We start from the raw sequence: 24,011 nt of genomic DNA on the forward strand, positions 1-24,011 counted from the left end.
TAGGTTAGGTTAAGATAGGTTAGAGCCTTTAAAGGCTAAATTATACAGTCTACAACCGGCAAGATTCTTCATAAACTGTGTCATCGCTGGCTAGTTAGTTAGTAGGTTGGTCAGTCATTTGGACAGTCGGTCAGCCAGTCAGTAAGTCAGTCTGTGAGTCGGTCAGTCAGTCAGTAAGTCAAGTAAATCAGCCATGATTGCAATTCACGGAGCTAAAGTGACGCAAAGTAAAAGTGCATTCTGAGACAGGGAGAGGTGCAGTGTAACTATTGCATTTGGGATGATTTCACAACACGAGGAAAATTTTTGATTCACCACATGTGAGATACGTCGCCCTCGACCACACGTGGCCACAACTGAATAAACTTGACGGAATTTCTGGTTCACCTCTGCCACATAATATGAGGTTACGTATACAGTAGTTAGCACGGACCAGTGTACCAAACAAACGTAACCTAACGTATTCTAGCTTGAACTAACATCTTTTAACGTAAGATTTGGCTCTCTTTTTTCAACTGTGGGGAAATACCTTATGTTACCTACTTCCTAACTGCTGTATGTCCGTGGGTAATTCTTGGTCCTGTCCGTGGGTTCGTTCAGTAACTGGAGAACACTGACTCGAAACCCGACAATATCATACGAAGAGTCTCAATTTTTTTAGGAAGGAATTGGTGTCATGATCGATATCACACACAACACAACACACACCACATTCCATACTCCACACTCCACCTACCACACACCACATTCCACACACCACACACCACACTCCATCCACCACACTCCACACACCACACCACACCTACCACACACCACATTCCACACACCACACACCACACTCCATCCACCACACTCCACACACCACACCACACCTACCACACACCACATTCCATACACCACACCCCACCTACCACACACAACTCTCCACACACCACACACCATACAGCATACACCACACACCATACAGCATACACCACACTCCACACACCATACACCACACTCCAAACACCATACACCACACACCATACAGCACACACCATACACCACACACCACATTCCACACACCACACACCACATTCCATCCACTACACACCACACCCCACCTACCACACACCACCTACCACACTCCACACACCATACAGCACACACCATACACCACACACAACTCTCCACACTCCACACACCACACACCACACTCCACACACACCACAAGCCACAAACACCCGGCTCATCATCCTGTGTTTGTTTTTTCTTTGACAAATTTCAGTCACCAAATATCCAGTTTATTCTATATTGAGTCTATAACAACTTCCTGTACTGTAGTTGAGGTGTATAATGACCTCTACACACCTCTGGTTATACACGTTATGTGAACCATGTACTGTAAGTGTTGTTATGGCTCCCGCTTCTTACTTAAAAGTTACTTAACGTGAACTCTAATTATAATTCTTCCCTGAATTTAATAGTCATAAAATCTTTTGTGAAGTTCGACAACGACGTGAAATTTTTCTGTCACTTTCTGAATTATGAGTTGAGGCAGATCATTAACTCGGAAACTCTCTGTTAGGTTGGCAGGTCATGGATCGTTCAATAATCAGTAAGTATTGACAGCTTGAGAGAATCAATTCGGTATTTCGTGGAGTTTATTTTGGACAACCTGAAGATTAGGCACCCCAGCTTGCGATTAGGTTAGGTTTGGTTAGGATAAGATAGGGTTAGGTTAGGTTTGGTTTGGTTTGGTTTGGTTTGGTTTGGTTTGGTTAGGTTAGGTTGCTTTAAAATTAGGTAAAATAAGCAGGGCTTCGCCACCAACCCATTTTTAGTTTAGTGTGTTTCTACTGCCACAAGGAGCTGTTGTCATTACCACCACCATCACTATCATTAACACCACTACCACCACCACATTTAACACCACCACCAACTACCACCAAAACAATCACTGCCACCCACCACCACCACACTCACCACCACCATAACCACCTCCACCATAACCACCTTCACCACATATTACCACCACCACATGATAACACCACCTCCACACTTAACAACCACCACCACCACCACCACCACCTAAATGCCATGTTTTTCTTATGTTGAAAAGGTAGACAAGGGTGAAATTTTTACCCTCTGAGTACTATTATTTTTTTTAATTAAGGTGTATTGACCCCTTGAGTATGATAATGTGACCCTTGAGTATGATAATGTGACCCCCTTGAGTATGATAATGTGACCCCTTGAGTATGATAATGTGACCCTTTGAGTATAATAATGTGACCCCCCTTGAGTATGATAATGTGACCCTTTGAGTATGATAATGTGACCCTTTGAGTATAATAATGTGACCCCCTTGAGTATGTGATCCCCCTTGAGATAATGATTGAGTATGATAATGTGACCCCTTGAGTATGATAATGTGACCCTTGAGTATGATAATGTGACCCCCTTGAGTATGATAATGTGACCCCTTGAGTATGATAATGTGACCCTTTGAGTATAATAATGTGACCCCCCTTGAGTATGATAATGTGACCCTTTGAGTATGATAATGTGACCCTTTGAGTATAATAATGTGACCCCCTTGAGTATGATAATGTGACCCCTTGAGTATGATAATGTGATCCCTTGAGTATGATAATGTGACCCTTTGAGAATGATAATGTGATCGTTAGAGTACAATGACCTGTTCCTTGAGTATGATTATATTGTACTTAGGGAAGAAAGTCAACATACGCAAAGTGTTATTATCGTACTCAAATGGTTAAATCATCTTATTCAATAGGTTAAGTCATCGTACTCAAGGGTTAAGTCATCATACTCCATTGGGTAACTCATCGCACTTAAATGGTTCATTATCTTACTCAATGGGTTAAATCATGTTACTCACTGGGTTAAATCATCGTACTCATGGGATAAATCATAGTATTTAATGGGTTAAGTTATCGTACTCAAAGGTTTAAGTCATTGTACACATGGGTAGACATCGTAGTCATGGGTAGTCATCGTACTCAAAGGTTTAAGTCATGGTACTCAAGAGGTTCATACAACTCATCTCTAAATATTAAAAAAAAAAAAAAATCACCGCCACAACACTGCCCCAATGTAAACAAATTCTGCACCGTTAGTCAGTTAGTAACGGAGAGAGAGATTGAGTTGGTGACGTAACATAAATACAGAATATCTCTTACATATCATCTATAGATTACAGGATCAGATGCCGCTGAATTACTGTCACCACCTAAGTATTGCTGTAACCTGTACTGTATACGCAGCTCTGAGTTACACCACAGCACTTTACTCTAATTGGTTAACTAAGATTAATTAACTATGCTTCAGTAGTTATGCTATGTTAACAATGGTTCACTGTGCTAGGTTGACTTTTGCGGATTTAATACGCTAAGTTAAATACGACAGGTTAATTATTTCGGTTAAGTACACCAACTTAGCTACACAAGGTAAATTATATTTAGTTAATTACACTTGTTAACTACACTAAAGTATCCAGTACATTGAGATTACAACATTAAGTTAACTACGCGAGGTTAACTTACACTAAGTTAACTGCATCATACGCCAAGTAAACGTATAATTAGATTTACTACACCAAGTTGACCACAGTAAGGTTACAACATGATACACTAAGTTAATTACAGTTTACACCTAGGTTAAACGTATTAAGTTTACATCACCTTGGTAGCAACAAGAGGCTAATCTTAGTTCACATACACACCCCCCACACACACACACACACACACACACACACCCACACAAAATGACCCACATTCCTCCTGTTACGGGATTGAACTTTAGGTTACAATGTAATATTCAGATGATCAATACTGAGCTTGGGGATGTGACGTCGTTCTTACTAGCAATAGGAACCTGTGTTGTGCATACCTTTGTTTTATCCGTCCTGGGAAGTATAAAGGTAAATGGTAGGTATATACTGTGGTCGTATGCGTCTATACAAGTCACACACAAAGTCATAAAATGAAATCTATGGGTAAAGCGGATATACTGTGTCAATCCCCCCCCCACCAAAAAAAAATCCCTCTTGGTTTTATTAAATATAACCATTTATAATCTGGGCGATGACTGTTTTTCGTTAACGCTATATAGAAGTATACGTAAACACCACATATTTCAATAATCAAGCTATACCACCGGGAAATATAAGCACTGTCTAGGTACACCCACGAAAAACTTATTCAGCATCCGTGTCATATTGTATCATGCCGTTAGGATGCCGAATAATTTTTTTAGTGGGTGTACATTGAAAACTGTATACCTGCATTATCTATATACATGCTGAACTGTATCCCTGCATTGTTTATATACATGCTGAACGGTATAAATACATTATCTATATACATACTGAACTGTATACCTGCGTTTTCTTATACATGCTGAACTGTATACCTGCAGTGTCTACAGTATATAGTACATGCTTAACTGTATATCTACATTTTCTATATACACGCAGAACCAATTATGAACATACATAATAATTTTGCTGAATAAATATATATCTATCCAAATCCATATATACACGTGAAAGTAAACACACACACACACACACACACACACACACAATGTCAAACTGACCCTCGCACTACTGATACACTGACCCCTACACCTCTACACGTACCTCCACACACCATGATTAAATACCTTAACTACAGGTGTCAACAAAGCCCAAACACACACCTGGCTGCAGAGAGTGAATCCACCCGGAGGACAATCGATTCTTGGTCCACTGAATCCATATTTAGTCGTCGCAAATACTTTATACCGCTAGTACTATCACTCAAGTGCCTCTCATCTTAGATTAGAGAGATAGAGGGGAAGTAATTAATGTATTACTCTCGCTCTTATTTGTGATGGTGGTGGTATCGTGTGTTTGACAGCGACGGTGGTACAGTAGTGGGCGACAATGTATTGGGTACTGGGGATGGGTCAGGTAGTGTACCACAGTCGCCAGTTCTCACCATACTGATCCCTTTCTGTCGACTGGCTGGCTGAGTTTGTGTTCTCGCCCAGCTCAGCCAGCCAGCCCAGCTAGCCAGCCCGGCTAGCCAGAAAGGGCAGAGCTACGAGGGGCACCACCAGTAGGTCACAAACGCCAGAGGTAGTCGATACTGTAACATTAGCACCAGTACTTTTAACTTAAACTAAAAGTAGTAACTAGCACAAAATACTAACAGTGAGAATTAGTAGTAGTTATAATCACAAGCATTAGTAAGTAGCGTTATTAGCAGTGACTAGTAACAGTATTTAGTTGACACCAATATTAGTTAGCACGAGCATTAACTAGCACCTCTATTCACTAGCACCACCAATCACTAGCATCACCAGTCACTAACACCATCAATCACTAGCAGCATCAGAGAGTAGGACGGAAGAGTTAGGCTTCGCGCCGTTAGTGCCAAGTTCACATCCTGGGCTTAATGTCTTGGCAGTATAACATGTTTTCATTGGCCCCAGCAGACAACGACTTTAGCACCAGCAGACAACAACATTGACACCAGCAGACAACAACATTGACACCAGCAGACAACAACATTGATACCAGCAGACAACAACATTGACACCAGCAGACAACCACCTTCACACCAGCAGATACACATTTTCTAAACCACCTAGGTACACAAACAACACAAGCAGACATCTCCTGACACTACAAGCAGACAACGCCTGGCATCACAAGAAGACGACTTCTGGCACCATAAGCAGACAACTCCTGGCACCACAAGCAGACAACTTCTGGCACCACATGAAGACGACTTCTGGCACCATAAGCAGACAACTCCTGGCACCACAAGCAGACAACTCCTGACACCACATGCAGACGACTTCTGGCACCATAAGCAGACAACCCTGGCACAAGCAGACAACTCCTGACACCACATGCAGACGACTTCTGGCACCATAAGCAGACAATTCCTGGCACCACACGCAGACAACTCCTGGCACCACAAGCAGACAACTGACACCTTGCAAATAAATCCTGGCACCACAAGCAGACAACTTCTGGCACTATAAACAGACAACTGGCACCATAAGCAGACAACTCCTGGTACCACAAGCAGACAACTTCTGGCACTATAAGTAGACAACTGGCACCATAAGCAGACAACTCCTGGCACCACAAGCAGACAACTCCTGACACCACAAGCAGACAACTCCTGGCACCACATGAAGACGACTTCTGGCACCATAAGCAGACAACTCCTGGCACCACAAGCAGACAACTGACACCTTAAGCAAACAACTCCTGGCACCATAAGCAGACAACTGTCATCATAAACAAACAACTCCTGGCACCATAAGCAGACAACTCCTGGCACCACAAGCAGACAACTCCTGGCACCACATGAAGACGACTTCTGGCACCATAAGCAGACAACTCCTGACACCACAAGCAGACAACTGACACCTTAAGCAAACAACTCCTGGCACCATAAGCAGACAACTGTCATCATAAACAAACAACTCCTGGCACCATAAGCAGACAACTCCTGGCACCATAAGCAGACAAGTCCTGGTACCATAAGCAGACAATCTCTGGCACCATAAGCAGACAACTCCTGGCATCACAAGCAGACAACTCCTGGTATCATAAGCAGACACTTTCTGGCACCATAAGCAGACAACTCCTGGCACCATAAGCAAACAACTCCTGGCACCATAAGCAGACAACCCCTTGCACCATAAGCAGACAACTTCTTGCATCACAGGCAGACAACTCCTGGTATCATAAGCAGACACTTTCTGGCACCATAAGCAAACAACTCCTGGCACCATAAGCAAACAACTCCTGGCACCATAAGCAAACAACTCCTGGCACCATAAGCAAACAACTCCTGGCACCATAGGCAGACAACTCCTGGCACCATAAACAAACAACTCCTGGCACCATAGGCAACAACTCCTGGCACCATAAGCAGACAACTCCTGGCACCATAAGCAGATTCCTCCTAGCACTATCATAGATCCCTGACTCAGTTTGGCACCAGTAGAGAGAGCCTTGGCCCTTCTTGGCACTATTGTGGGGTCAACAACACTAAAGCGGAAGAATGATAAGTCCATGTTTTCACTTCTACCTTCCTGTTCTACTGTGTAATTTTTTTATCACTTATAATACGAAATATGGTTCGTGCAACGTACTCCTATATGTACACACACACACACACACACACACACACACACACTACTACTACTACTACTTTTTTTTTAAACGTGGCCTCCAGCCTCCCCCTATAGCCACACCTTCGCCGCCATTTTATTACCTTAAAATTAAATACACTAATACATAAGTTGCTATCCTAGCTGTGTTGAGTTAGCTGAGCCACAGATCTATGCGGCATTCAGTGACTGTTGCCTCATAGTCAATATCTGCAACTGTTGTCGGCTTTGGGGCCGATGCTCTCGTTCTCCTGAGGCAGAGCAAAGCCGACATAAGGAGAGAGAAGGACAGTCGACATCTCATCCAGGCTGTAACATAACTTCTGGGCTGCTGCTTCTGTTCGGATAGCACCTCCGCGAGTCTGGCATAGAAGCATCTTGCACTTGGTCCCATCCCACCAGAGGTTGTGAACACTAGAGGAGTGAAGCTGCCTTGATCAACGTTCTGAATTCTTTCCCCGTATACCCTTATCTTATCGTTCTCGTTCCTCCTATGTGCAGCATCGAGAGCTAAGTTACGGTGACATGCGGCCATGGGATAAAAAAACCCTGAAGTCGAAGTAGGCTTGCTGTCCCGCGTCCAGAATCCACAAGCACTGACGTCAACACTGGCTTCGTTGGATGTGTTTGAAGTCCGATGTTGAAAATTCTCACTGTCCAATGGAAGGAGAGCCGATTCTACCCTAACATCATGGCAGATTTCCTTTAACATATTTTCTGTGAGATCCCTTACTTCGTCATGCCTCATGCATATGAAGCCCTCTTTCTTGCACACCCTGGCGTGATCGACGTCATAGGAAGAGCCACACACGCATTGGGAGGGCAAACCTTCTATTGGCCTACTGTACCTTAGAGCATTGGCATCTGTAAATTCTTGTTTATTGAGACTGAAACCATTTGCCCTTATCGGTAACGTAGTTAACCAGTTCGAGGCGCCCACCTCCTGCACTATAGCTACTTTATTTAATTCTCTCAGCAACAGTTGCTGCAACTTATCACTTTAGCTGTGCTGTCGTTTTGTCGTAATGGACTTTCGAATCTTGTTTACTTCACTGGTATCCACCTCCCTTGTTGCATTCTGAGCTATTATGCGGTCCGTGAGGGCTGTCGTGAGCTTAACTGAGTTTTGGTGTTCGGTGGCAGCAATCTCCTCTGGATTGGTCAATCCCATTCCTCCCAGTCTCGGTGGTAGTGCAAGGAGTGATCTTTCTGGGGTTAGTAGGGTGTTTCACTAATTTGGGAATAAGAACATAAGAACATAAGAAAATAAGGAGTCTGCAATAGGCCGGTTGGCCTGTGCATGGCACCTCCTGTCGAGAGTTACTACCACTCTCTATCATCCATGAATCTATCTAGCCTCCTTTTAAAACTTTCCAGCATTCCAGCAATTACTACAAAGTTGCAAAGCTTGTTCCACTCGTCCACCACCCTATTTGTGAACCAGCTCCTTCCTATCTCCCTCCTAAACCTAAACTTATCCAACTTAAATCCGTTGCTTCGAGTCCTATCCTGCTCGGATATTATAAGAACTTTATCTATATCCCCTTTATTGATTCCTTTCACCCACTTAAATACTTCTATCATATCTCCCCGCACTCTTCGTCTTTCTAGGGAATGCAAGTTTAGTTTCTTTAACCGATCCTGATATGGAAGGTTTCTAAGTCCCGGAATCATTTTCGTCATTCTTCGCTGTACCAACTCTAGTGAATTTATATCCATTCTATAATAAGGGCACCAGAACTGAACCGCATAATCGAGGTGCGGCCTGACTAGCGCAAGATATAGTTGCAATAAGACTTCTGCACTCTTATTACTTACACTTCTAGATATAAAACCCAATACTCTGTTTGCCTTATTTCGAACATTAACGCACTGTTTTCTAGGCAGTAGGTCCGGGCTTAAAAATACCCCTAGGTCTCTTCCAATATTAAGTACGCTGCACTTGCTGGTGTTGCCATTTTTCAGACCACCCCTGCAGTTTATTTAGATCATCCTGTAATGCCTTTGCATCCTGCCCTGAGTTAATCTGCCGCCCTATTTTGGCGTCATCCGCAAACTTGCTTATGTCATTGCTGATCCCAGTATCTAGATCGTTTATGTAGATTATGAACAAGAGTGGGCCTAGTACTGACCCCTGGGGAATCCCACTGGTTACACAGCCCCACTCAGATTTAACACCATCTACGCTGACCCTCTGCGTTCTATCGGTGAGCCATGATTTTATCCAATTTAAAACTTTCCCCTCGATACCATGAGCCTTAACTTTTCCCTGAAGCCTCTGATGCCGTACTCTGTCAAATGCTTTGCTAAAGTCTAAGTAAATAACATCGTAATTTTCGTCATTATCTACTACCTCTAAGACTTTCCTAAAAAACGTCAGCAGATTTGTTAGACAAGATTTTCACTTTGTAAACCCATGTTGAGAGTCATAGATTAATTTGCTTTTCTCTAAATGCTATCTGATGCTATCTGCTATAATTGATTCAAGAAATTTCCCCACTACTGACATCAAACTGATCGGCCGGTAATTTGACGCTGATGCTCTGTCTCCCTTTTTGAATATGGGTACTACATTTGCCTGTTTCCACAAGTCTGGCACAACTCCCGTGTCTAACGATTTTGTAAATAAATTTACAAAGGGTCCGCTAATCTGTTCCCTACACTCTTTCAAGACTCGAGGGAAAATTTCATCTGGCCCTGGGGATTTTGTTTTCTTTAGTTTATTTATCCTCTTAAGAGTATCCTCTTTTCTGATAGTGATATTCTTTAATTTCTCTTCTTCCTTTCCCCTAAATATCAGTTCCACCTCTAGAATTTCCTCGCAAATTTCTTCTGTGAAAACTGATAAGTAGCTGTTCAATGTTTAGCTTATTTCTCCACTACCATTTATCACTTCTCCCCTCCCTGACTTTAAAGGCCCAACTTTGTCCTTGACCTTTGTTCTATATACCTGGAAAAATCCCTTGGGATTCGCCTTGGATTCTCTTGCTATTTTGATTTCATAGTCTCTCTTTGCTTTCCATACATTTTTCTTAACATTCCTAGATAGTTCATTATACCTGTTTCTGAGCTGCTCCTCCCCTTCCTTTAATTACTTATATGTTCCTTTATTTATTCCTATGTCATGTTTAAGTTTTCTGGTCATCCACCTTGGCTCATTCTTATTTGACCTAATTTTTCTGTACGGTATATTTTGTTCTTGTGCTTTATGTAGTATACTAGTGAATATATTATAGTCATGAACAATTGTTGTGTCATCTATGACCTCACCCCTTCCTACTGGGGACTGACGTGACTGTTCCCAGGTGACCTCACCTTGGTACCTTCTTAACCTCTGGTAATCCACCAACCGAAAGTTTGGGACTCTGACCATATTGCCATTGTTTTTCGTTTCCCAATTTAGGGTGAACCAGATTTCTCTGTGATCACTGTTACCTAGTTCTTCCCCTACTGTGATATCTCTGATAATATTTTCCTTATTTGTTAATACTAGGTCTAATATATTGTCACCTCTAGTAGGTTCTGTAATTAGTTGTTTCAAAAAATTGTCCTGTACTGCGTCTAGGAAGTCTTCAGATTCATAGTCACCTACAATGTTGTTCCAGTCAATATGTCTGAACTTGAAATCCCCCATAATGCACAGGTTGTTATATTTTGCTGCCCTACTCATTTCCTGCCATATGGGCTGAGCTGCTTCTTTCCCAAGACTTGGGTGCCTGTAAATCACTCCCATAATTAGTTTTTCTCTTCCTTCCGTGATTTCTACCCATACAGACTCGGTTCCTATTTCACCCTTTATTGAATTATTAATACAACATTTTAATGTATCCTTGACGAAGAGTGCGACCCCTCCCCCCTTCCTGCCTTCCCTGCCCTTGTGAAAAAGGTTGTACCCTTCTATGTGGTACTCTGATAAAAAAAATTTTGCTCGCCAGATTCATCCAAGTTTCGGTGATTGCTATGACGTCTACATTCTCGGTACATACAACCGCTCTCAGCAAGTCTATTTTATTTATTACGCTCCTACTGTTTGTATAGTATACATTTAAACCTACCCTTCCCTGGTACTGTTTTACCCCTTTGTCCTGAGTAACCAATTTCACTTCCCAGGACCTGCTTGTTTTTTGACTCCCACTTTCCCCGACCTCTCTCTACTGGCGAAACCCCACCTTTGGAGTGACAATTTCACGCTCCAGGGATGCAGACAACGTCTTTACCCCCGCGCGAGACAAGTGTACTCCGTCACGACTGTACAGATAGTCGTTGCCATAGAATCGTTGCCAGCCATCAATGAATGCCCAACCATTGTTTGCACAATGTTTTTCCAGTCGGCAATTTATAGCAATTGCCCTGGACAGCCACTCACAACTAACCCCTCTTCTAGGCAAGACACCACATACTATCGGGATCCCTCCCCTATCTCTAATCTTCCCCAGCACCTCCCTATACCTCTTGAAAAGTTCCTCACTCCTAGCCTTTCCTATGTCGTTTCCTCCCACACTAAGACACACTACTGGATTGGTACCCTCCCCTGACAAAACCCTATCTATCCTCTCAGCTACATGCCCTATTCCAGCCCCAGGAAAACACACCCTAGTCCTACGTTTCCTATCTCTTGCACAAAAAGTCCTATCTAACAACCTCACCTGGCTGTCCCCAACTACCACGACCTTACCTCTGGGCAGGGTTTGTCCAACTGCCCTTTCCTCTCCCTGCACCACACCGTCCTGCCTCTTCTCTTCCCTGCCAGCCCTGGTCAGCTTTCCTGAGTCTGACCCTAGTCCCCTTGGAGACAAGCACTCTCCACGCCTGCTCCTCCTTCGTAGGTGTCCTGCTAGGCAGGACACCTTCCTGAAGGAGTTCAGTCCTGAGGGCTTCTATCTCCCCCTTTAGAGCGTCCATCTCACTCCTCAACTGCTCCAGCTGACTTAACAGAGTGGCCAGGTGGTTGTCTTTCCTCACACTCTGCTCCTCTTCCCCCAAGACAACGATCCAAGGCAGCCATTTTCCTTGGTCACTAACGGGAGCACTTGGGGGCACGTCCTTCTCCAAAATGGGTCTGGTAGCAACTGATAGCTTCTTCCAGAGGGTGGACGAGGGGTCCGATATCAGAGATAGTGCGCATCAGGTAGTTCCAGCGATGCTTGACTCCATGGGTGAATGCCACAAAAGCCGCATGTGGCTCTGTGTTAGCAATCTCAGACAGAGCTTGGATGTACGGTGTGGAGTGATCGTCTCCCAGGTGAGAGGGTCAATTTGGCACTTTTTCAGGCTTGTCTTAAGACTATCCATTTACCTTTCAGTTGCCCGCCAGCGTTACGTTTAATATTCGTTAGATGACTATAAAGTAGCTGCTTTGGCAGTCTACTCTCGTCCATGTGGGTAACATGGCCAGTCCAACGTTGCTGTTCATGGATAATGGTAGCCTCGATGCTCCTACATTTAATACTGGCATTTGTTCTCTTGTCTTTCCAGCGAACTCGGTGTATGGAACGTAGACTACGTTGGTGAAACTTTTCAAGTGCCTTGAGGTGCCTCCTGTAGGTAACCCATACCTCACTTCCATATAGCAAGGTGGGGAGGACCACTGCTCGATATACGTGCAGTTTTGTAGATAGTTTCAGCTCCCTACACCCGAAGACACGGTTTCGGAGTCTGCCAAAGGCTTGAGATGCACATCTGATCCGGTGCTGAATCTCTTCATCGATGACTGCGGTGGTGGACAGGTGGTAGCCGTGATACCGAAATTGGGTAACATTAGAGAGTGTAGTACCGTTAAGCTGGATGGATGGTGGAGGTGTGGCTGAACCAGGGGCAGGCTGATAGATAATCTGAGTCTTACGCACATTTACCTCAAGGCCGAAGTGTGCATACTCATCTGCATAAGTGTTCAGGATCTCATGTACGTCGCGTTCAGTGTGAGCGACAAGGGTGAGGTCGTCTGCATACTGAAATTCAGTAATGGAAGTTGCCGACACGTTTATTCCTGCCCTGTGTGTAACCTGCCACACTGTACCCCTGTGTGTAACCTGCCACACTATACATCTGTGTGTGACCTACCACACTACACCCCTGTGTGTAATCTCACACACACACACGAGTACGCTATTTTATGTTACTGGCAGCAGCTGCACACGTGCAGAAACCGTGCGTGTCCTGATGCGCACATGCTAATTATACAACTGGCCGAAGGACATTGCGAATTTGGGAGTGCCAAAATTCGACGAGTAATTTTCATGCGTCGAAAGTTTGTGGTAGGAACCCTGTCGTACCCTGCACTTGCCGGGTTCGCTGTCCGCGGATTTTATATATATATATATATATATATATATATATATACATATATATATATATATATATATATATATATATATATATATATATATATATATATATATATATATATATATATATATATTTTTTTTTTTTTTTTTTTTTAAGGGGATTAGCCCACCCGGGCACAGGTCACTGACCCACATCGGGGCCTGGGGGGCGAAAATATAATAATAATAATAATAATAATAATAATAATAATAACAATAATGATAATGATACTGATATTAATAATAATAATAATAATAATAATAATAATAATAATAATAATAATAATAATGAAATCATTGTCAGCTTTTCACGGGTTCATCTTCACAATGAGGAAACTGAATTTTATGTTAGTGTGTGTCCAAATCTCTACCAAGGTTCGTGAGTGGTCCAATGTAGGATGGTTATTGGTCCAGTGTAGGATGGTTATTGGTCCAGTGTAGGATGGTTAATGGTCCAGTGTAGGGTGGTTAGTGGTCCAGTGTAAGATTGTTAGTGGTCCAGTGTAGGATTGTTAGTGGTCCAGTGTAGGGTGGTTAATGGTCCAGTGTAGGATGGTTAGTGGTCCATTAGTGTGGTTAGTGGTCCAGTGTAGAGTGATTAGTGGTCCAGGGTAGGATGGTTAGTGGCTCAGTGTAGGATGGTTGGTTAGTGGTCCATTGATGTGGTTAGTGGTCCAGTGTAGGTTGGTTAGTGGTCCAGTGTAGGTGTGGTTAGGGTTGGTAGTGGACCATGTAGTAGTGGACCATTAGTGTGGTTAGTGGACCATTAGTGTGGTTAGTGGTCCAGTGTAGGGTGGTTAGTGGTCCAGTGTAGGATGGTTAGTGGTCCATTAGTGTGGTTAGTGGCCCATTAGTGTGGTTAGTTGACCATTACTATGGTAGTGCCTCAGTTCGTGGTTCAGTGACAGTGGCTGAGTTCCCTCACCTTGAGTACACTAGCCCAGAGTTAGACTTCCGCAGCCTTGAGGACAGCAACCAATGGCCCAACCCCAGTAGCCAAGGTGCTGGTGGAAAGTGATATTTATTCAATCTAATTCCTTTTAATTCTTGTAAATATTTTAACACTAATTTACTGTATATTTTGGAGGTACTTTTTTCTACTTTCATTTACGATGTTGTACTATTGAAGGGATTGTATTGTTTTATACTGTATTGTAGTTTTGTTCGAGTAAAATTATTATTATTATTATTATTATTATTATTATTATTATTATTATTATTATTATTATTATTATTATTATTATTATTATTATTAAGCAAGTTCTGTTTTATTAAATTTAATTTTTTATTAGTTTCACATTCTTGTTTTACTTTTCTCGCTAAAATTTATGCTCATGAAATGTTCCTCTGGCATTTATAGATAACACGTGACTGAATATTTGTGTACGACATTTATCTCCCAGATGATCCGCGGCGGCGTAGTGTTGCTGGCTGACGTCTGGCAGTGGCGACACAGCACCTAGCGACCAACACCACTGTAGATATTCACCGCAACGACGAGATAATAATGTTACTGGACTTAGTTGATTTGAAGTGGGTGGTGCTGCTGGGTGATTCATTTATAAACTTTGCTTATTTGTATATATATTGGTGAACCATTTGTGAACCAGAATTTAAGGAAGCTTTTTATTTTGTTAGATTTTTAAATGTTGTTGGTGCTTCGTTATTTGATTCTGTGAGAAATTTTATATAAAGAATTTAAGTTGTTTTCGTGTGATTTTTGTGGAAGGGTGGTGGCTTAATATAGTTACCGACTCACGTGTCAAATTAGACTCGAGATTTGGGCGGGTGGGTGGGCAAATGGGTGGGAGGCTGGGTGGGTGAGGGACAGTCTTTCAGTTACCTTTGACCTCTAGTCGAGTGATGCTGATAATTTAGGTATTTATGTAATACCTAAAGTCATTGGTACAGTCAGCCAAAGATGCACCGACCCCCACCCTAGGTCTCGTGCTCGCAATTTTACCTGGCAATACTTGGTAAAGTAAGGCTGTATGTAAAGGTGATTGTGATTGGTGGATCTGTTTTTGGCTGTATCACTGTTAGGATAAATATTAAACAAACCAAAGGTAGAATTTGTATAATAATAAACTATTCATTGTTATTTAAAGTCATGAGAAGTTTCCAATTTTTCGTATATTTGCTTAAATAATGAAGAAAATTATATTAATGAATTGGCAACTCAACTACAACCACAGCTGCCACAAGATCCTCACATCAAATTTTCTTCATTATTTAAACAAATATACGAAAAATTGGAAACTTCTCATGACTTTAAATAACAATGAATAGTTTATTATTATACAAATTCTACCTTTGGTTTGTTTAATAATTATCCTAACAGTGATACAGCCAAAAACAGATCCACCAATCACAATCACCTTTACATACAGCCTTCCTTTACCAAGTATTGCCAGGTAAAATTGCGAGCACGAGACCTATGGTGGGGGTCGGTGCATCTTTGGCTGACTGTACATGGACACCAGATCGTCTAAAAAGAAAACAACAGCAGCAACAACAACAATAACGTGGGATCACCTGAAGATTAGCCACTCCAGAACATTTCACCTGATAATTAAAATACCCTAACGCTACCTGGATAGGGGGAGGTTAGATTAGGTTAGGTTAGAATAGGTTAGGTTAAGTTAGGGTATGTTAGGTTAGGTTAGGTTAAGTTAGGATATGTTAGGTTAGGTAATGATAGGATATTTTAGTATAGGTTAGGTTGAAATAGGTTAGGTTAATTTGTGTTAAGTTAGGTTCGGTTAGTTTAGATTAGAATAGGTTACCACTATGTTTGGTTAGATTAGGTTTAAATATATTAGCTTTGGATAGCTTTATGTTCGGTAAGGTTAGAAGAAAATAAGTTATAGATGGTTAATCCAGGGTAAGTAGATTATTTGGAACATAAATTCGTCCCGGACAAGTACTTAGGAAATTTACTTGCCCGGATATATGCTTGTCCTTGTCCTGACAACCTTTGGGGGAAATTTGCTCGCCCGTTTTTATTTTGTTTTAGTTTTTAGAAAGTTTAATAAACATTTTAAAACCTTCACTACCACTGCGTGCATTAACTCACAGATCACTTGTGTCCGTTTCATCTCCTTTTTCCTTCTGCCGGTCTATATTCACAGCTTCTTAATCGTGTTTATGTTTTCACTTCAGTTTGTAGCGCAACTCTGCTACACAACAATCAAGGAGAGCTTTTATACAGATTTTCAAGTGTGACGTCACGAGGCTGCAACACACACCCGGGCTGTGATGTCACGATATGGCACCAGATCAAGCACACACACACACACACACTGCCTCCCGCTGGTTGATGGACCTCACTGGTTCAACATGTACAGGGTGATGGGGTCTCGCAGCACCTTACATTCCTGTCTGGGTATTGTCTTCTCAAAATATTAACGTGTTCGCTGGGTAAGGTCCCGGCACACGGACATGAAAAATAGCTCGTTCAGCTCCTAGATCAGGCACTTCCAGGATGCCGGGCACTGCTAATCTACATAGCCTGGGTTAACCTCTTGTGTACGGGGTCGCCTCTGAGCTGAATAAAATTGTGTGGTGTTAACCAAATGAAATATTCAAAGTGGCGTCTCCGTAGTGGAGGGGGAAGGAGGGCTGATCACGTGAACCACAGAAGATAAAAATGGCATGGTTGACAACAAAGCCACCACCCACGCCAGTGTTTCCTCCTGCCAACACTGACGGTGCACAGTTAAAGACTTCTCACACACACTTGGATCCTCACCATGGCGACAGACTTTTGTGGGACTGTTAATAGCCCGAGAGCGGGAGGTGTGTGAAGTGGTGTTGACTCACGGTCACCTGGACAGGTCGTGGTGGAAAAATCTGTCTGTGAATTCCTTATTCGGATTACGTAATTATTAGACATCCCAGCTTATTGCACATGCTGATTAAATCTTTCCACTAACCTAACTGTTACCGCAAGCGGTACTGAATTATGATGACACATAAACAAACATTATGTTAGGCGGTAAGTCATGTCATGTTTATTGGGTGTGCCTGCCCGTGTACAGTGTGTAGAGTACGAAGATGGTGGAGATGAGAGGCCCAGAGGAGGTTGGAGTGTGTGAGGGGAGTTTGTTTATGTATAATCATAATCACCTGACTCAGCCCTCGCCGACCAGCCAGGGTGGGCCAGGTCGATCGGGCTGGCATTATAGCTACCCATATCTTAGAAGCAACACCTAACCTGGTTTCTCTCTAGACTTTCAACACGTGAGTTTAACTAGTACTTCTGGTGTACACAGGTACACTGTGTCCATTGCATCATTTATCATTTTGACAATATAGAAATATGGCAAATTAAGTACTCATTGTAAGTGTTAAGATTAGACTAATTACATAGTTATAATTTTTATGTAAATATATATTGGATTAAACATTTATGTAGGAGTGCCTATGTATGATTTATTTGAAATACTAAAATAAATTGTATTCAACAGGTTTGACCGAATTACAATGTTCGAGTTTAACGTGACGAGTCGAATTACTGCTTTAACCGCTCGGATGGCGGTTACACTAACCATAAATAGTGTTGTCTGTTTATTCTATTAAGCCCTTGAAATATATAGTCTATTTTCCAACTAATGAACGTCGAGGCGGGAAAGAAACCATGAAAAAAAGTGCACCTCGTTCAGCTCAATGGAAATAGTAATAGGCATCTCGTCAAGGTCGGGAGAAACAAGACTGCGCACTTCATCGAACTGAGGGTAAAAAAACACACACTCCGTATTTTCGTCAACTGCGCAGCGACCTCGAAGTAAACAACACTCAGCAATCACGTTCTGTCGCATTCTCTTCCCATGCGAGATGCGCCGCCGTGGTCCGCCTTTACTCTAATATATATACAGTAAAAAAAATAAATTTACGTGGGATGGTGTGGTAGTGGCTAGGGTCTGGAACTTTCCTTCTGATAAGATGAGTCTCTCTCTCTCTCTCTCTCTCTCTCTCTCCGTGGAACTTTATTGATCTTATTCACCACAAAGTTACACGTAAGATAGGATGAAAACTCTTAATTTATTACCTTAAATACATCAGAGACTCTTAACCCTCACACTACCTAACCTAACCAAACCTAACTTAACCTAACCTAACCAAACCAAACCAAACCTAACCAAACCTAACCTAACCTAATCCTCACACAACTAACCTAACCAACTAATTCACTTATAAACTAAACTAACCTAACTTAAAGTAACCTAAACTAAATTAACCAAACGTAATCAAAGGAATCTTGTACCAATAGCAAGTAGGCCTAATTTTGTCTCGTAATGACTCTTAACACCGTTGCCAAGGAGTAACACTGTAGCACAACAGTATATGAATGGCGTCTTAGGAGGGAGCAACAACAGGAGTAACACTGTGTAGCACAACAGTATAAGATTGGCGTCTTAGGAGGGAGCAACAGCAACAAGAACAACAACAACAGGAGTAACACTGTAACACAACAGTATATGAATGGCGTCTTAGGAGGGAGCAACAGCAACAACAAGAACAACAACAACAGGAGTAACACTGTAGCACAACAGTATATGAATGGCGTCTTAGGAGGGAACAACAACAACAACAACAAGAACAACAACAACAGGAGTAACACTGTAGCACAACAGTATATGAATGGCGTCTTAGGAGGGAACAACAACAACAACAGGAGTAACACTGTGTAACACAACAGTATATGAATGGCGTCTTAGGAGGGAACAACAGCAACAAGAACAACAACAACAGGAGTAACACTGCAGCACAACAGTATATGAATGGCGTCTTAGGAGGGAACAATAACAACAGGTCTGAATCCGGCACTGCCGTGTGTATGTGTGGTATGTGTGTGTGTGTGTGTGTACGTTCTTCACCATGCACCTACAAAATAGCTCGCCAGTATCCATCGACTAAAAGCTCTACTTTCTACCCGTTGACAACATTCCCCGCCCCGAGTGTGTAGCTTAATGTTCCATGGTGGGGGGAGGGGGGGGGGGTTGTGATGGTCTTGAGAGAGTGATTAAGGAACACAAACATAAACTTTAAATCCTGCAACGTATATAATTATATTTTCGGATATGATGCAGATAAAACTGCTTTAAAGTAAATAGCAAACTGGGAGACATATTTAGCGCCAGACCCTACGAATATTTGGCAACCGTATATGTCAGTTGTTAAGGTGCTGTCATCTGTGGGCTGTGTGTGGTGTTGGGAGCACTTTACCTCTTATAGATTCGTTGCTGAAAAAAATGTCATCATAACAGTCAACAGTTATGACCTTATCAGAAAATGTCTGTTATGATGAGTTAGTTACACTCGGTCTCCATAGTGCCCACCACCACACACCCTCCGTCCTCCGCCAAGGGCATCTGGGAGGACACGCAATTTGTCTCTTATTATTGTAGCCCAATTCATAGATCCTTTATCTCAATATTTATTTATACCTGGACCATCAATGTATGGAACTCCCTGCCACAGAGTAAGTGGATTTTGACAACGACTCCCCCTCTTTCTTTGTTCAATTTATGTTTAAAAAATTACCTAGTGAATTAGAAAGGGACTAAGATGTTATACTAGTGTGATCAGTTCAGTTTAGGCCAAATTTCTCTGTACACTTACCTTTATCTGTCACTTACGTGTGAATCATATGTGTGTGAGTGTGTCTGTGTGTTTGTGCGATAGCTGCTTTTCATTATAGATTGTTATAACATCATCGTAAAAACAACACTGTAGGTATAGAATAACACACACAAACACACACACACACACACACACACACACACACACACACACACACACTCTCACACATATATGCATTCAGAAATAAAAACAGCTGCCTCCCGAAAGTTGGGAATGCTGTACAGATGTCGTAGTTACTTCACTCCTGAGCAGTTGCTTCAAGTATATAAGGGATTCATTCGTCCTAACTTGGAGTACTGCTCTCATATCTGGGGTGGCTCTTCTTCTGTCCAACTATTAGATAGGGTGGAATCAAAGGCATTAGGTCTTATTATCTCTCCTTCTTTAGTTGATAATCTTTCTTCCCTTTCTCTTCGCCGCAATGTTGCTTCACTCTCTCGTTTACCGGTATTTTAACAGGCATTGTTCGGTGGATTTGGCATCGTGTGTACCGCCGGCAAGGCCGTGGGCTCGTAACACACGTCTTGCCCGCGGTGCCCACCGTTTCTCTGTGGATGTCGGTCACACTCGAATAACCCGTTATAGTACATCCTTCTTTCCTCACACAACCAAACTGTGGAATGCTCTGCCTTCTTCTGTGTTTCCATACTTATACAATCTGTCTCACTTTGAAAAGCTGATTTTCCGGAATCTTCCTGGCGTAGATTAATATAACCTTTTTCTTCTCTATTTTTAATTTCTTTGCTATTTATTTTTTCGCCCCCTTGGCCCCGTTGTGGGTCATTCGACCTGTACCCGGAAGGGGTAATCCCCGTAAAAAACAGGAAAAAAGAAGACATAAGTGAGACCCAGGCATAACAAACAAACACAGATAAACATAACCACCAGTAAGGCTTGAACCAGATCGGAGAGGCATTACCACCAAGCTATCAAACACCCTAAAGAGTGAGTTAGTTCATTCACGTGTTCTCTGGCTCAGTGGTGATGTTATATGCAGCTGTGTTTGTTTAGATCGTGCGGTATAATATATTTTACTCTTTTTTTAATGCAATGTTGAGTGTCTTGTAATGTAAGTGTGTGTGTGTGTGTGTGTGTCAATTTACTCGTTGGATTGTATGTACGTTCGCACATGTTTAGGTTTGTGTATATTTTGTATGTGAGTACAATTGCCTCCATTTATAACAGACACGGTAGATGGCGTGTTTTGTGAGGTGGCACCATTGTTTGTTTACATCGTAGTAACACTGCACACTACACCAAGGATGCTAATTAAGCAGTCCCCTGCCCTTCTATATGTGAATGCGCTCTTTTTATGCATGGTTATTTACTTTGATATGCTGTAGATTACCAAGTAGAACGTCATTGGCTCCTTCCTGTTGTCTGGTGGGCGGTAGTGCCACGTCTCACAAAACACGCTAGCAAGTGTGTTATTTTTCCGTGTATATGTATACCTACTGTATATGTTATGTATGCATGTTTGCTCGTTATTGTGTTTGTGTGCTTGTGGTTGTATGTAGTTGAATGCTTGTATGTGATTTAGTGTTTGTATGTATGCTTGTATATTTCGTTACTGTATATGCCACTGTGAGTTTGAATGCATGTTTACGTGGTTATAGGTGCATGTTTGTGCTTCTTATCTGTGTATTTTAATATTTGTTTGATTTGGTCATGTGCATGCTTGTAATTGTATGTCTTGTATGTACAGTAGCTAAAACAACTATCTGTGCAGGTGGGGGTCGATATTCTACGAAATTTTACGTGTGACTAGTGACAGCCCTCATATACCAATATTTATCGTCCACGGTCTCATGTTGTTTCCCACAAAGTATACACAGATAGATGTTTTAGCATGTACAGTACATTCATGGGCAAAACTCAGTCACAACGTAAAGCCGTACTTGAGGTTCTAAAATGAAGCACCTCTTTGAACCAACAGATGGCGCACTGTGTATTTTTTTTTTTTTTATTAGGCACCTCCCTACATCCTTGTGTAAGGTGAAGCGCAGAAGCGTTTACAGCGCCCAACAGGGAAGCATGCTATGTTCATGCTTGCCTTTATGTCTCATGAGTTAAGGGCGTAGAAGCCTGAAGAGTCAAGGGCGTAGAAGCCTGAAGAGTTAGTGGTTTATGTCATCAAGTTATTGGAAGCTCCAACAACTTGTCCCTGAATACGAATTCGCAACTTTCGACTTACAACAGGTACCTACTTTACTGCTAGGTGAACAAGGACTAATGGGGGCTAGGAAGTAAGTCCAAACAACTTCCACCGGCCCGGGAATCGAACCCATGACATCTCACTTGCGAGGCAAGAACGGTACCGCTTCTACCACCGATCCCCCACGCACTGTGTATGAAGGAGGAATGGGGAGGCGGGTGGCGGTATGGAAAGAGTAATCACGCTTGTGGGGGTTAAGAATGATGTCACGAAATCATTAGATCCTGATAATGTTAGGATTATAAAGTCTTTGGTTAGTACAATAATAAAGACAATAAAAATATAAATAACGATAATATTATATGCATGACAAAAAACAAATACTACGTGGTAATAGCAGCAACAATAGTAGAGTTAATAGTAAAATGATTGGTAATAGACATGATACTAAATCCACATGTGCTAGGTTAGGTTAGGGTTACTATTAGAAGCATATTTGTGATGTTTAAACTCGTCACTAATGGGCCAGGCCTCTGACTAGTAATGTTAATAGTTTATTCCACACACTGCTTTACCGACATTTACATTATTTATATCGTATACTGTATCAGGGAACAACTCACAAGCTCTTATTGATGGAGAGAAAAAGATGTCCAAATTCGACAATTAAAAGTGGTTCATAATTTGCTATCGAATTGTGGTTGTTATCTTAAACATTGTGAATACCGCTGCAGCGTGAATGAGGTTGGTGAACTGTTCTGGCGTCTATTATATTATTTTATTACTGATGCGATAAGTATGATTTATACCTACATGCTCTCTCTCTCTATCCCGTACTGTGTGTATATATGTATACTCACCCGTCCGCTAGGCAGTGACAGAGTGGTGGTGATGGCAGGGTCTGTTAGTGATGGCAGAGTCAGCTGGTGATGGCAGAGTCAGCTGGTGATGGTAGATTAGCTGGTGATGGCAGATCAGCTGGTAATGGAAGAGTCAGCTGGTGATGTCAGAATCAGCTGATGATAGCAGAATCAGCTGGTGATGACAAAATAAGCTGGTAATGACAGAACCAGCTGGTGATGACAGTCAGCTGGTAATGACAGAATCAGCTGGTGATGACAGTCAGCTGGTAATTACAGAATCAGCTGGTGATGACAGTCAGTTGGTGATGACAGAATCAGCTGGTAATAGCAGAGTCAGCTGGCATTGTGGTAAGAATAAGCTGGTGATAATATAAACCCACTGGTGACGGTAAAACTCCGACTGATGGTAATGTCTGGCACCATAGACAGACAGACAGTCACTCTGGGGGTGGGTGGGCCTCGTCTCCTGCCTAGCAGCGCTACTTATCAGCTGGTTGTGTGACTGACTGCTCTGGCCACGACAGCTTAGAGGCCTGAGAGAGAACAGTGGGGGGGGGGGCGGTGGGCAGGAGAGGTTAGTAAAGGGGAGAGAGTAATGGCGGTGGAGGAAGTGGGTGGGGCACAGGGTAACTGAGGTATGATGAGGTATGGAAGGGTGTAGTGATAGTCTATGTCTGAATGAGGTGGATAGTGGAGGCATAGAAATAGTGGGTTTAGTGAGTGGGAGGGTAGGTGGGTTTAGTGAGTGGGAGGGGGGGTGGGTTTAGTGGTGGGAGGGGGTGGGTGGGTTTAGTGAGTGGGAGGGAGGGTAGGTGGGTTTAGTGAGTGGGAGGTAGGTGGGTT

At 42.4% G+C, this 24,011-nt stretch overlaps 1 protein-coding gene across 3 annotated transcripts in view; it reads right to left on the reverse strand.

Moving 5' to 3' along the window:
* The window catches only part of LOC121869962 (facilitated trehalose transporter Tret1-like), a 33,993-nt gene extending 10,316 nt beyond the window's left edge, over positions 1–23,677 (reverse strand). The window contains exon 1 of one of the 3 annotated variants that reach the window (XM_042371575.1): positions 23,166–23,677. Coding sequence is in view for 1 of the 3 variants with exons in the window: in XM_042371574.1 (XP_042227508.1) it covers positions 4,705–4,763 (59 nt within the window). In the remaining 2 variants the exon portion in view is untranslated. Of the gene's footprint in view, positions 1–4,704; positions 5,024–16,581; positions 16,711–23,165 lie in introns of those variants that run through there. The other 2 variants (XM_042371576.1, XM_042371574.1) reach the window with 2 other exon arrangements.
* Positions 23,678–24,011: the final 334 nt, after the last annotated feature.

The sequence above is a fragment of the Homarus americanus genome, unplaced genomic scaffold (assembly GCF_018991925.1).
Source record: "Homarus americanus isolate GMGI-L3 unplaced genomic scaffold, GMGI_Hamer_2.0 scaffold14467, whole genome shotgun sequence".
NCBI lineage: Eukaryota > Metazoa > Arthropoda > Malacostraca > Decapoda > Nephropidae > Homarus > Homarus americanus.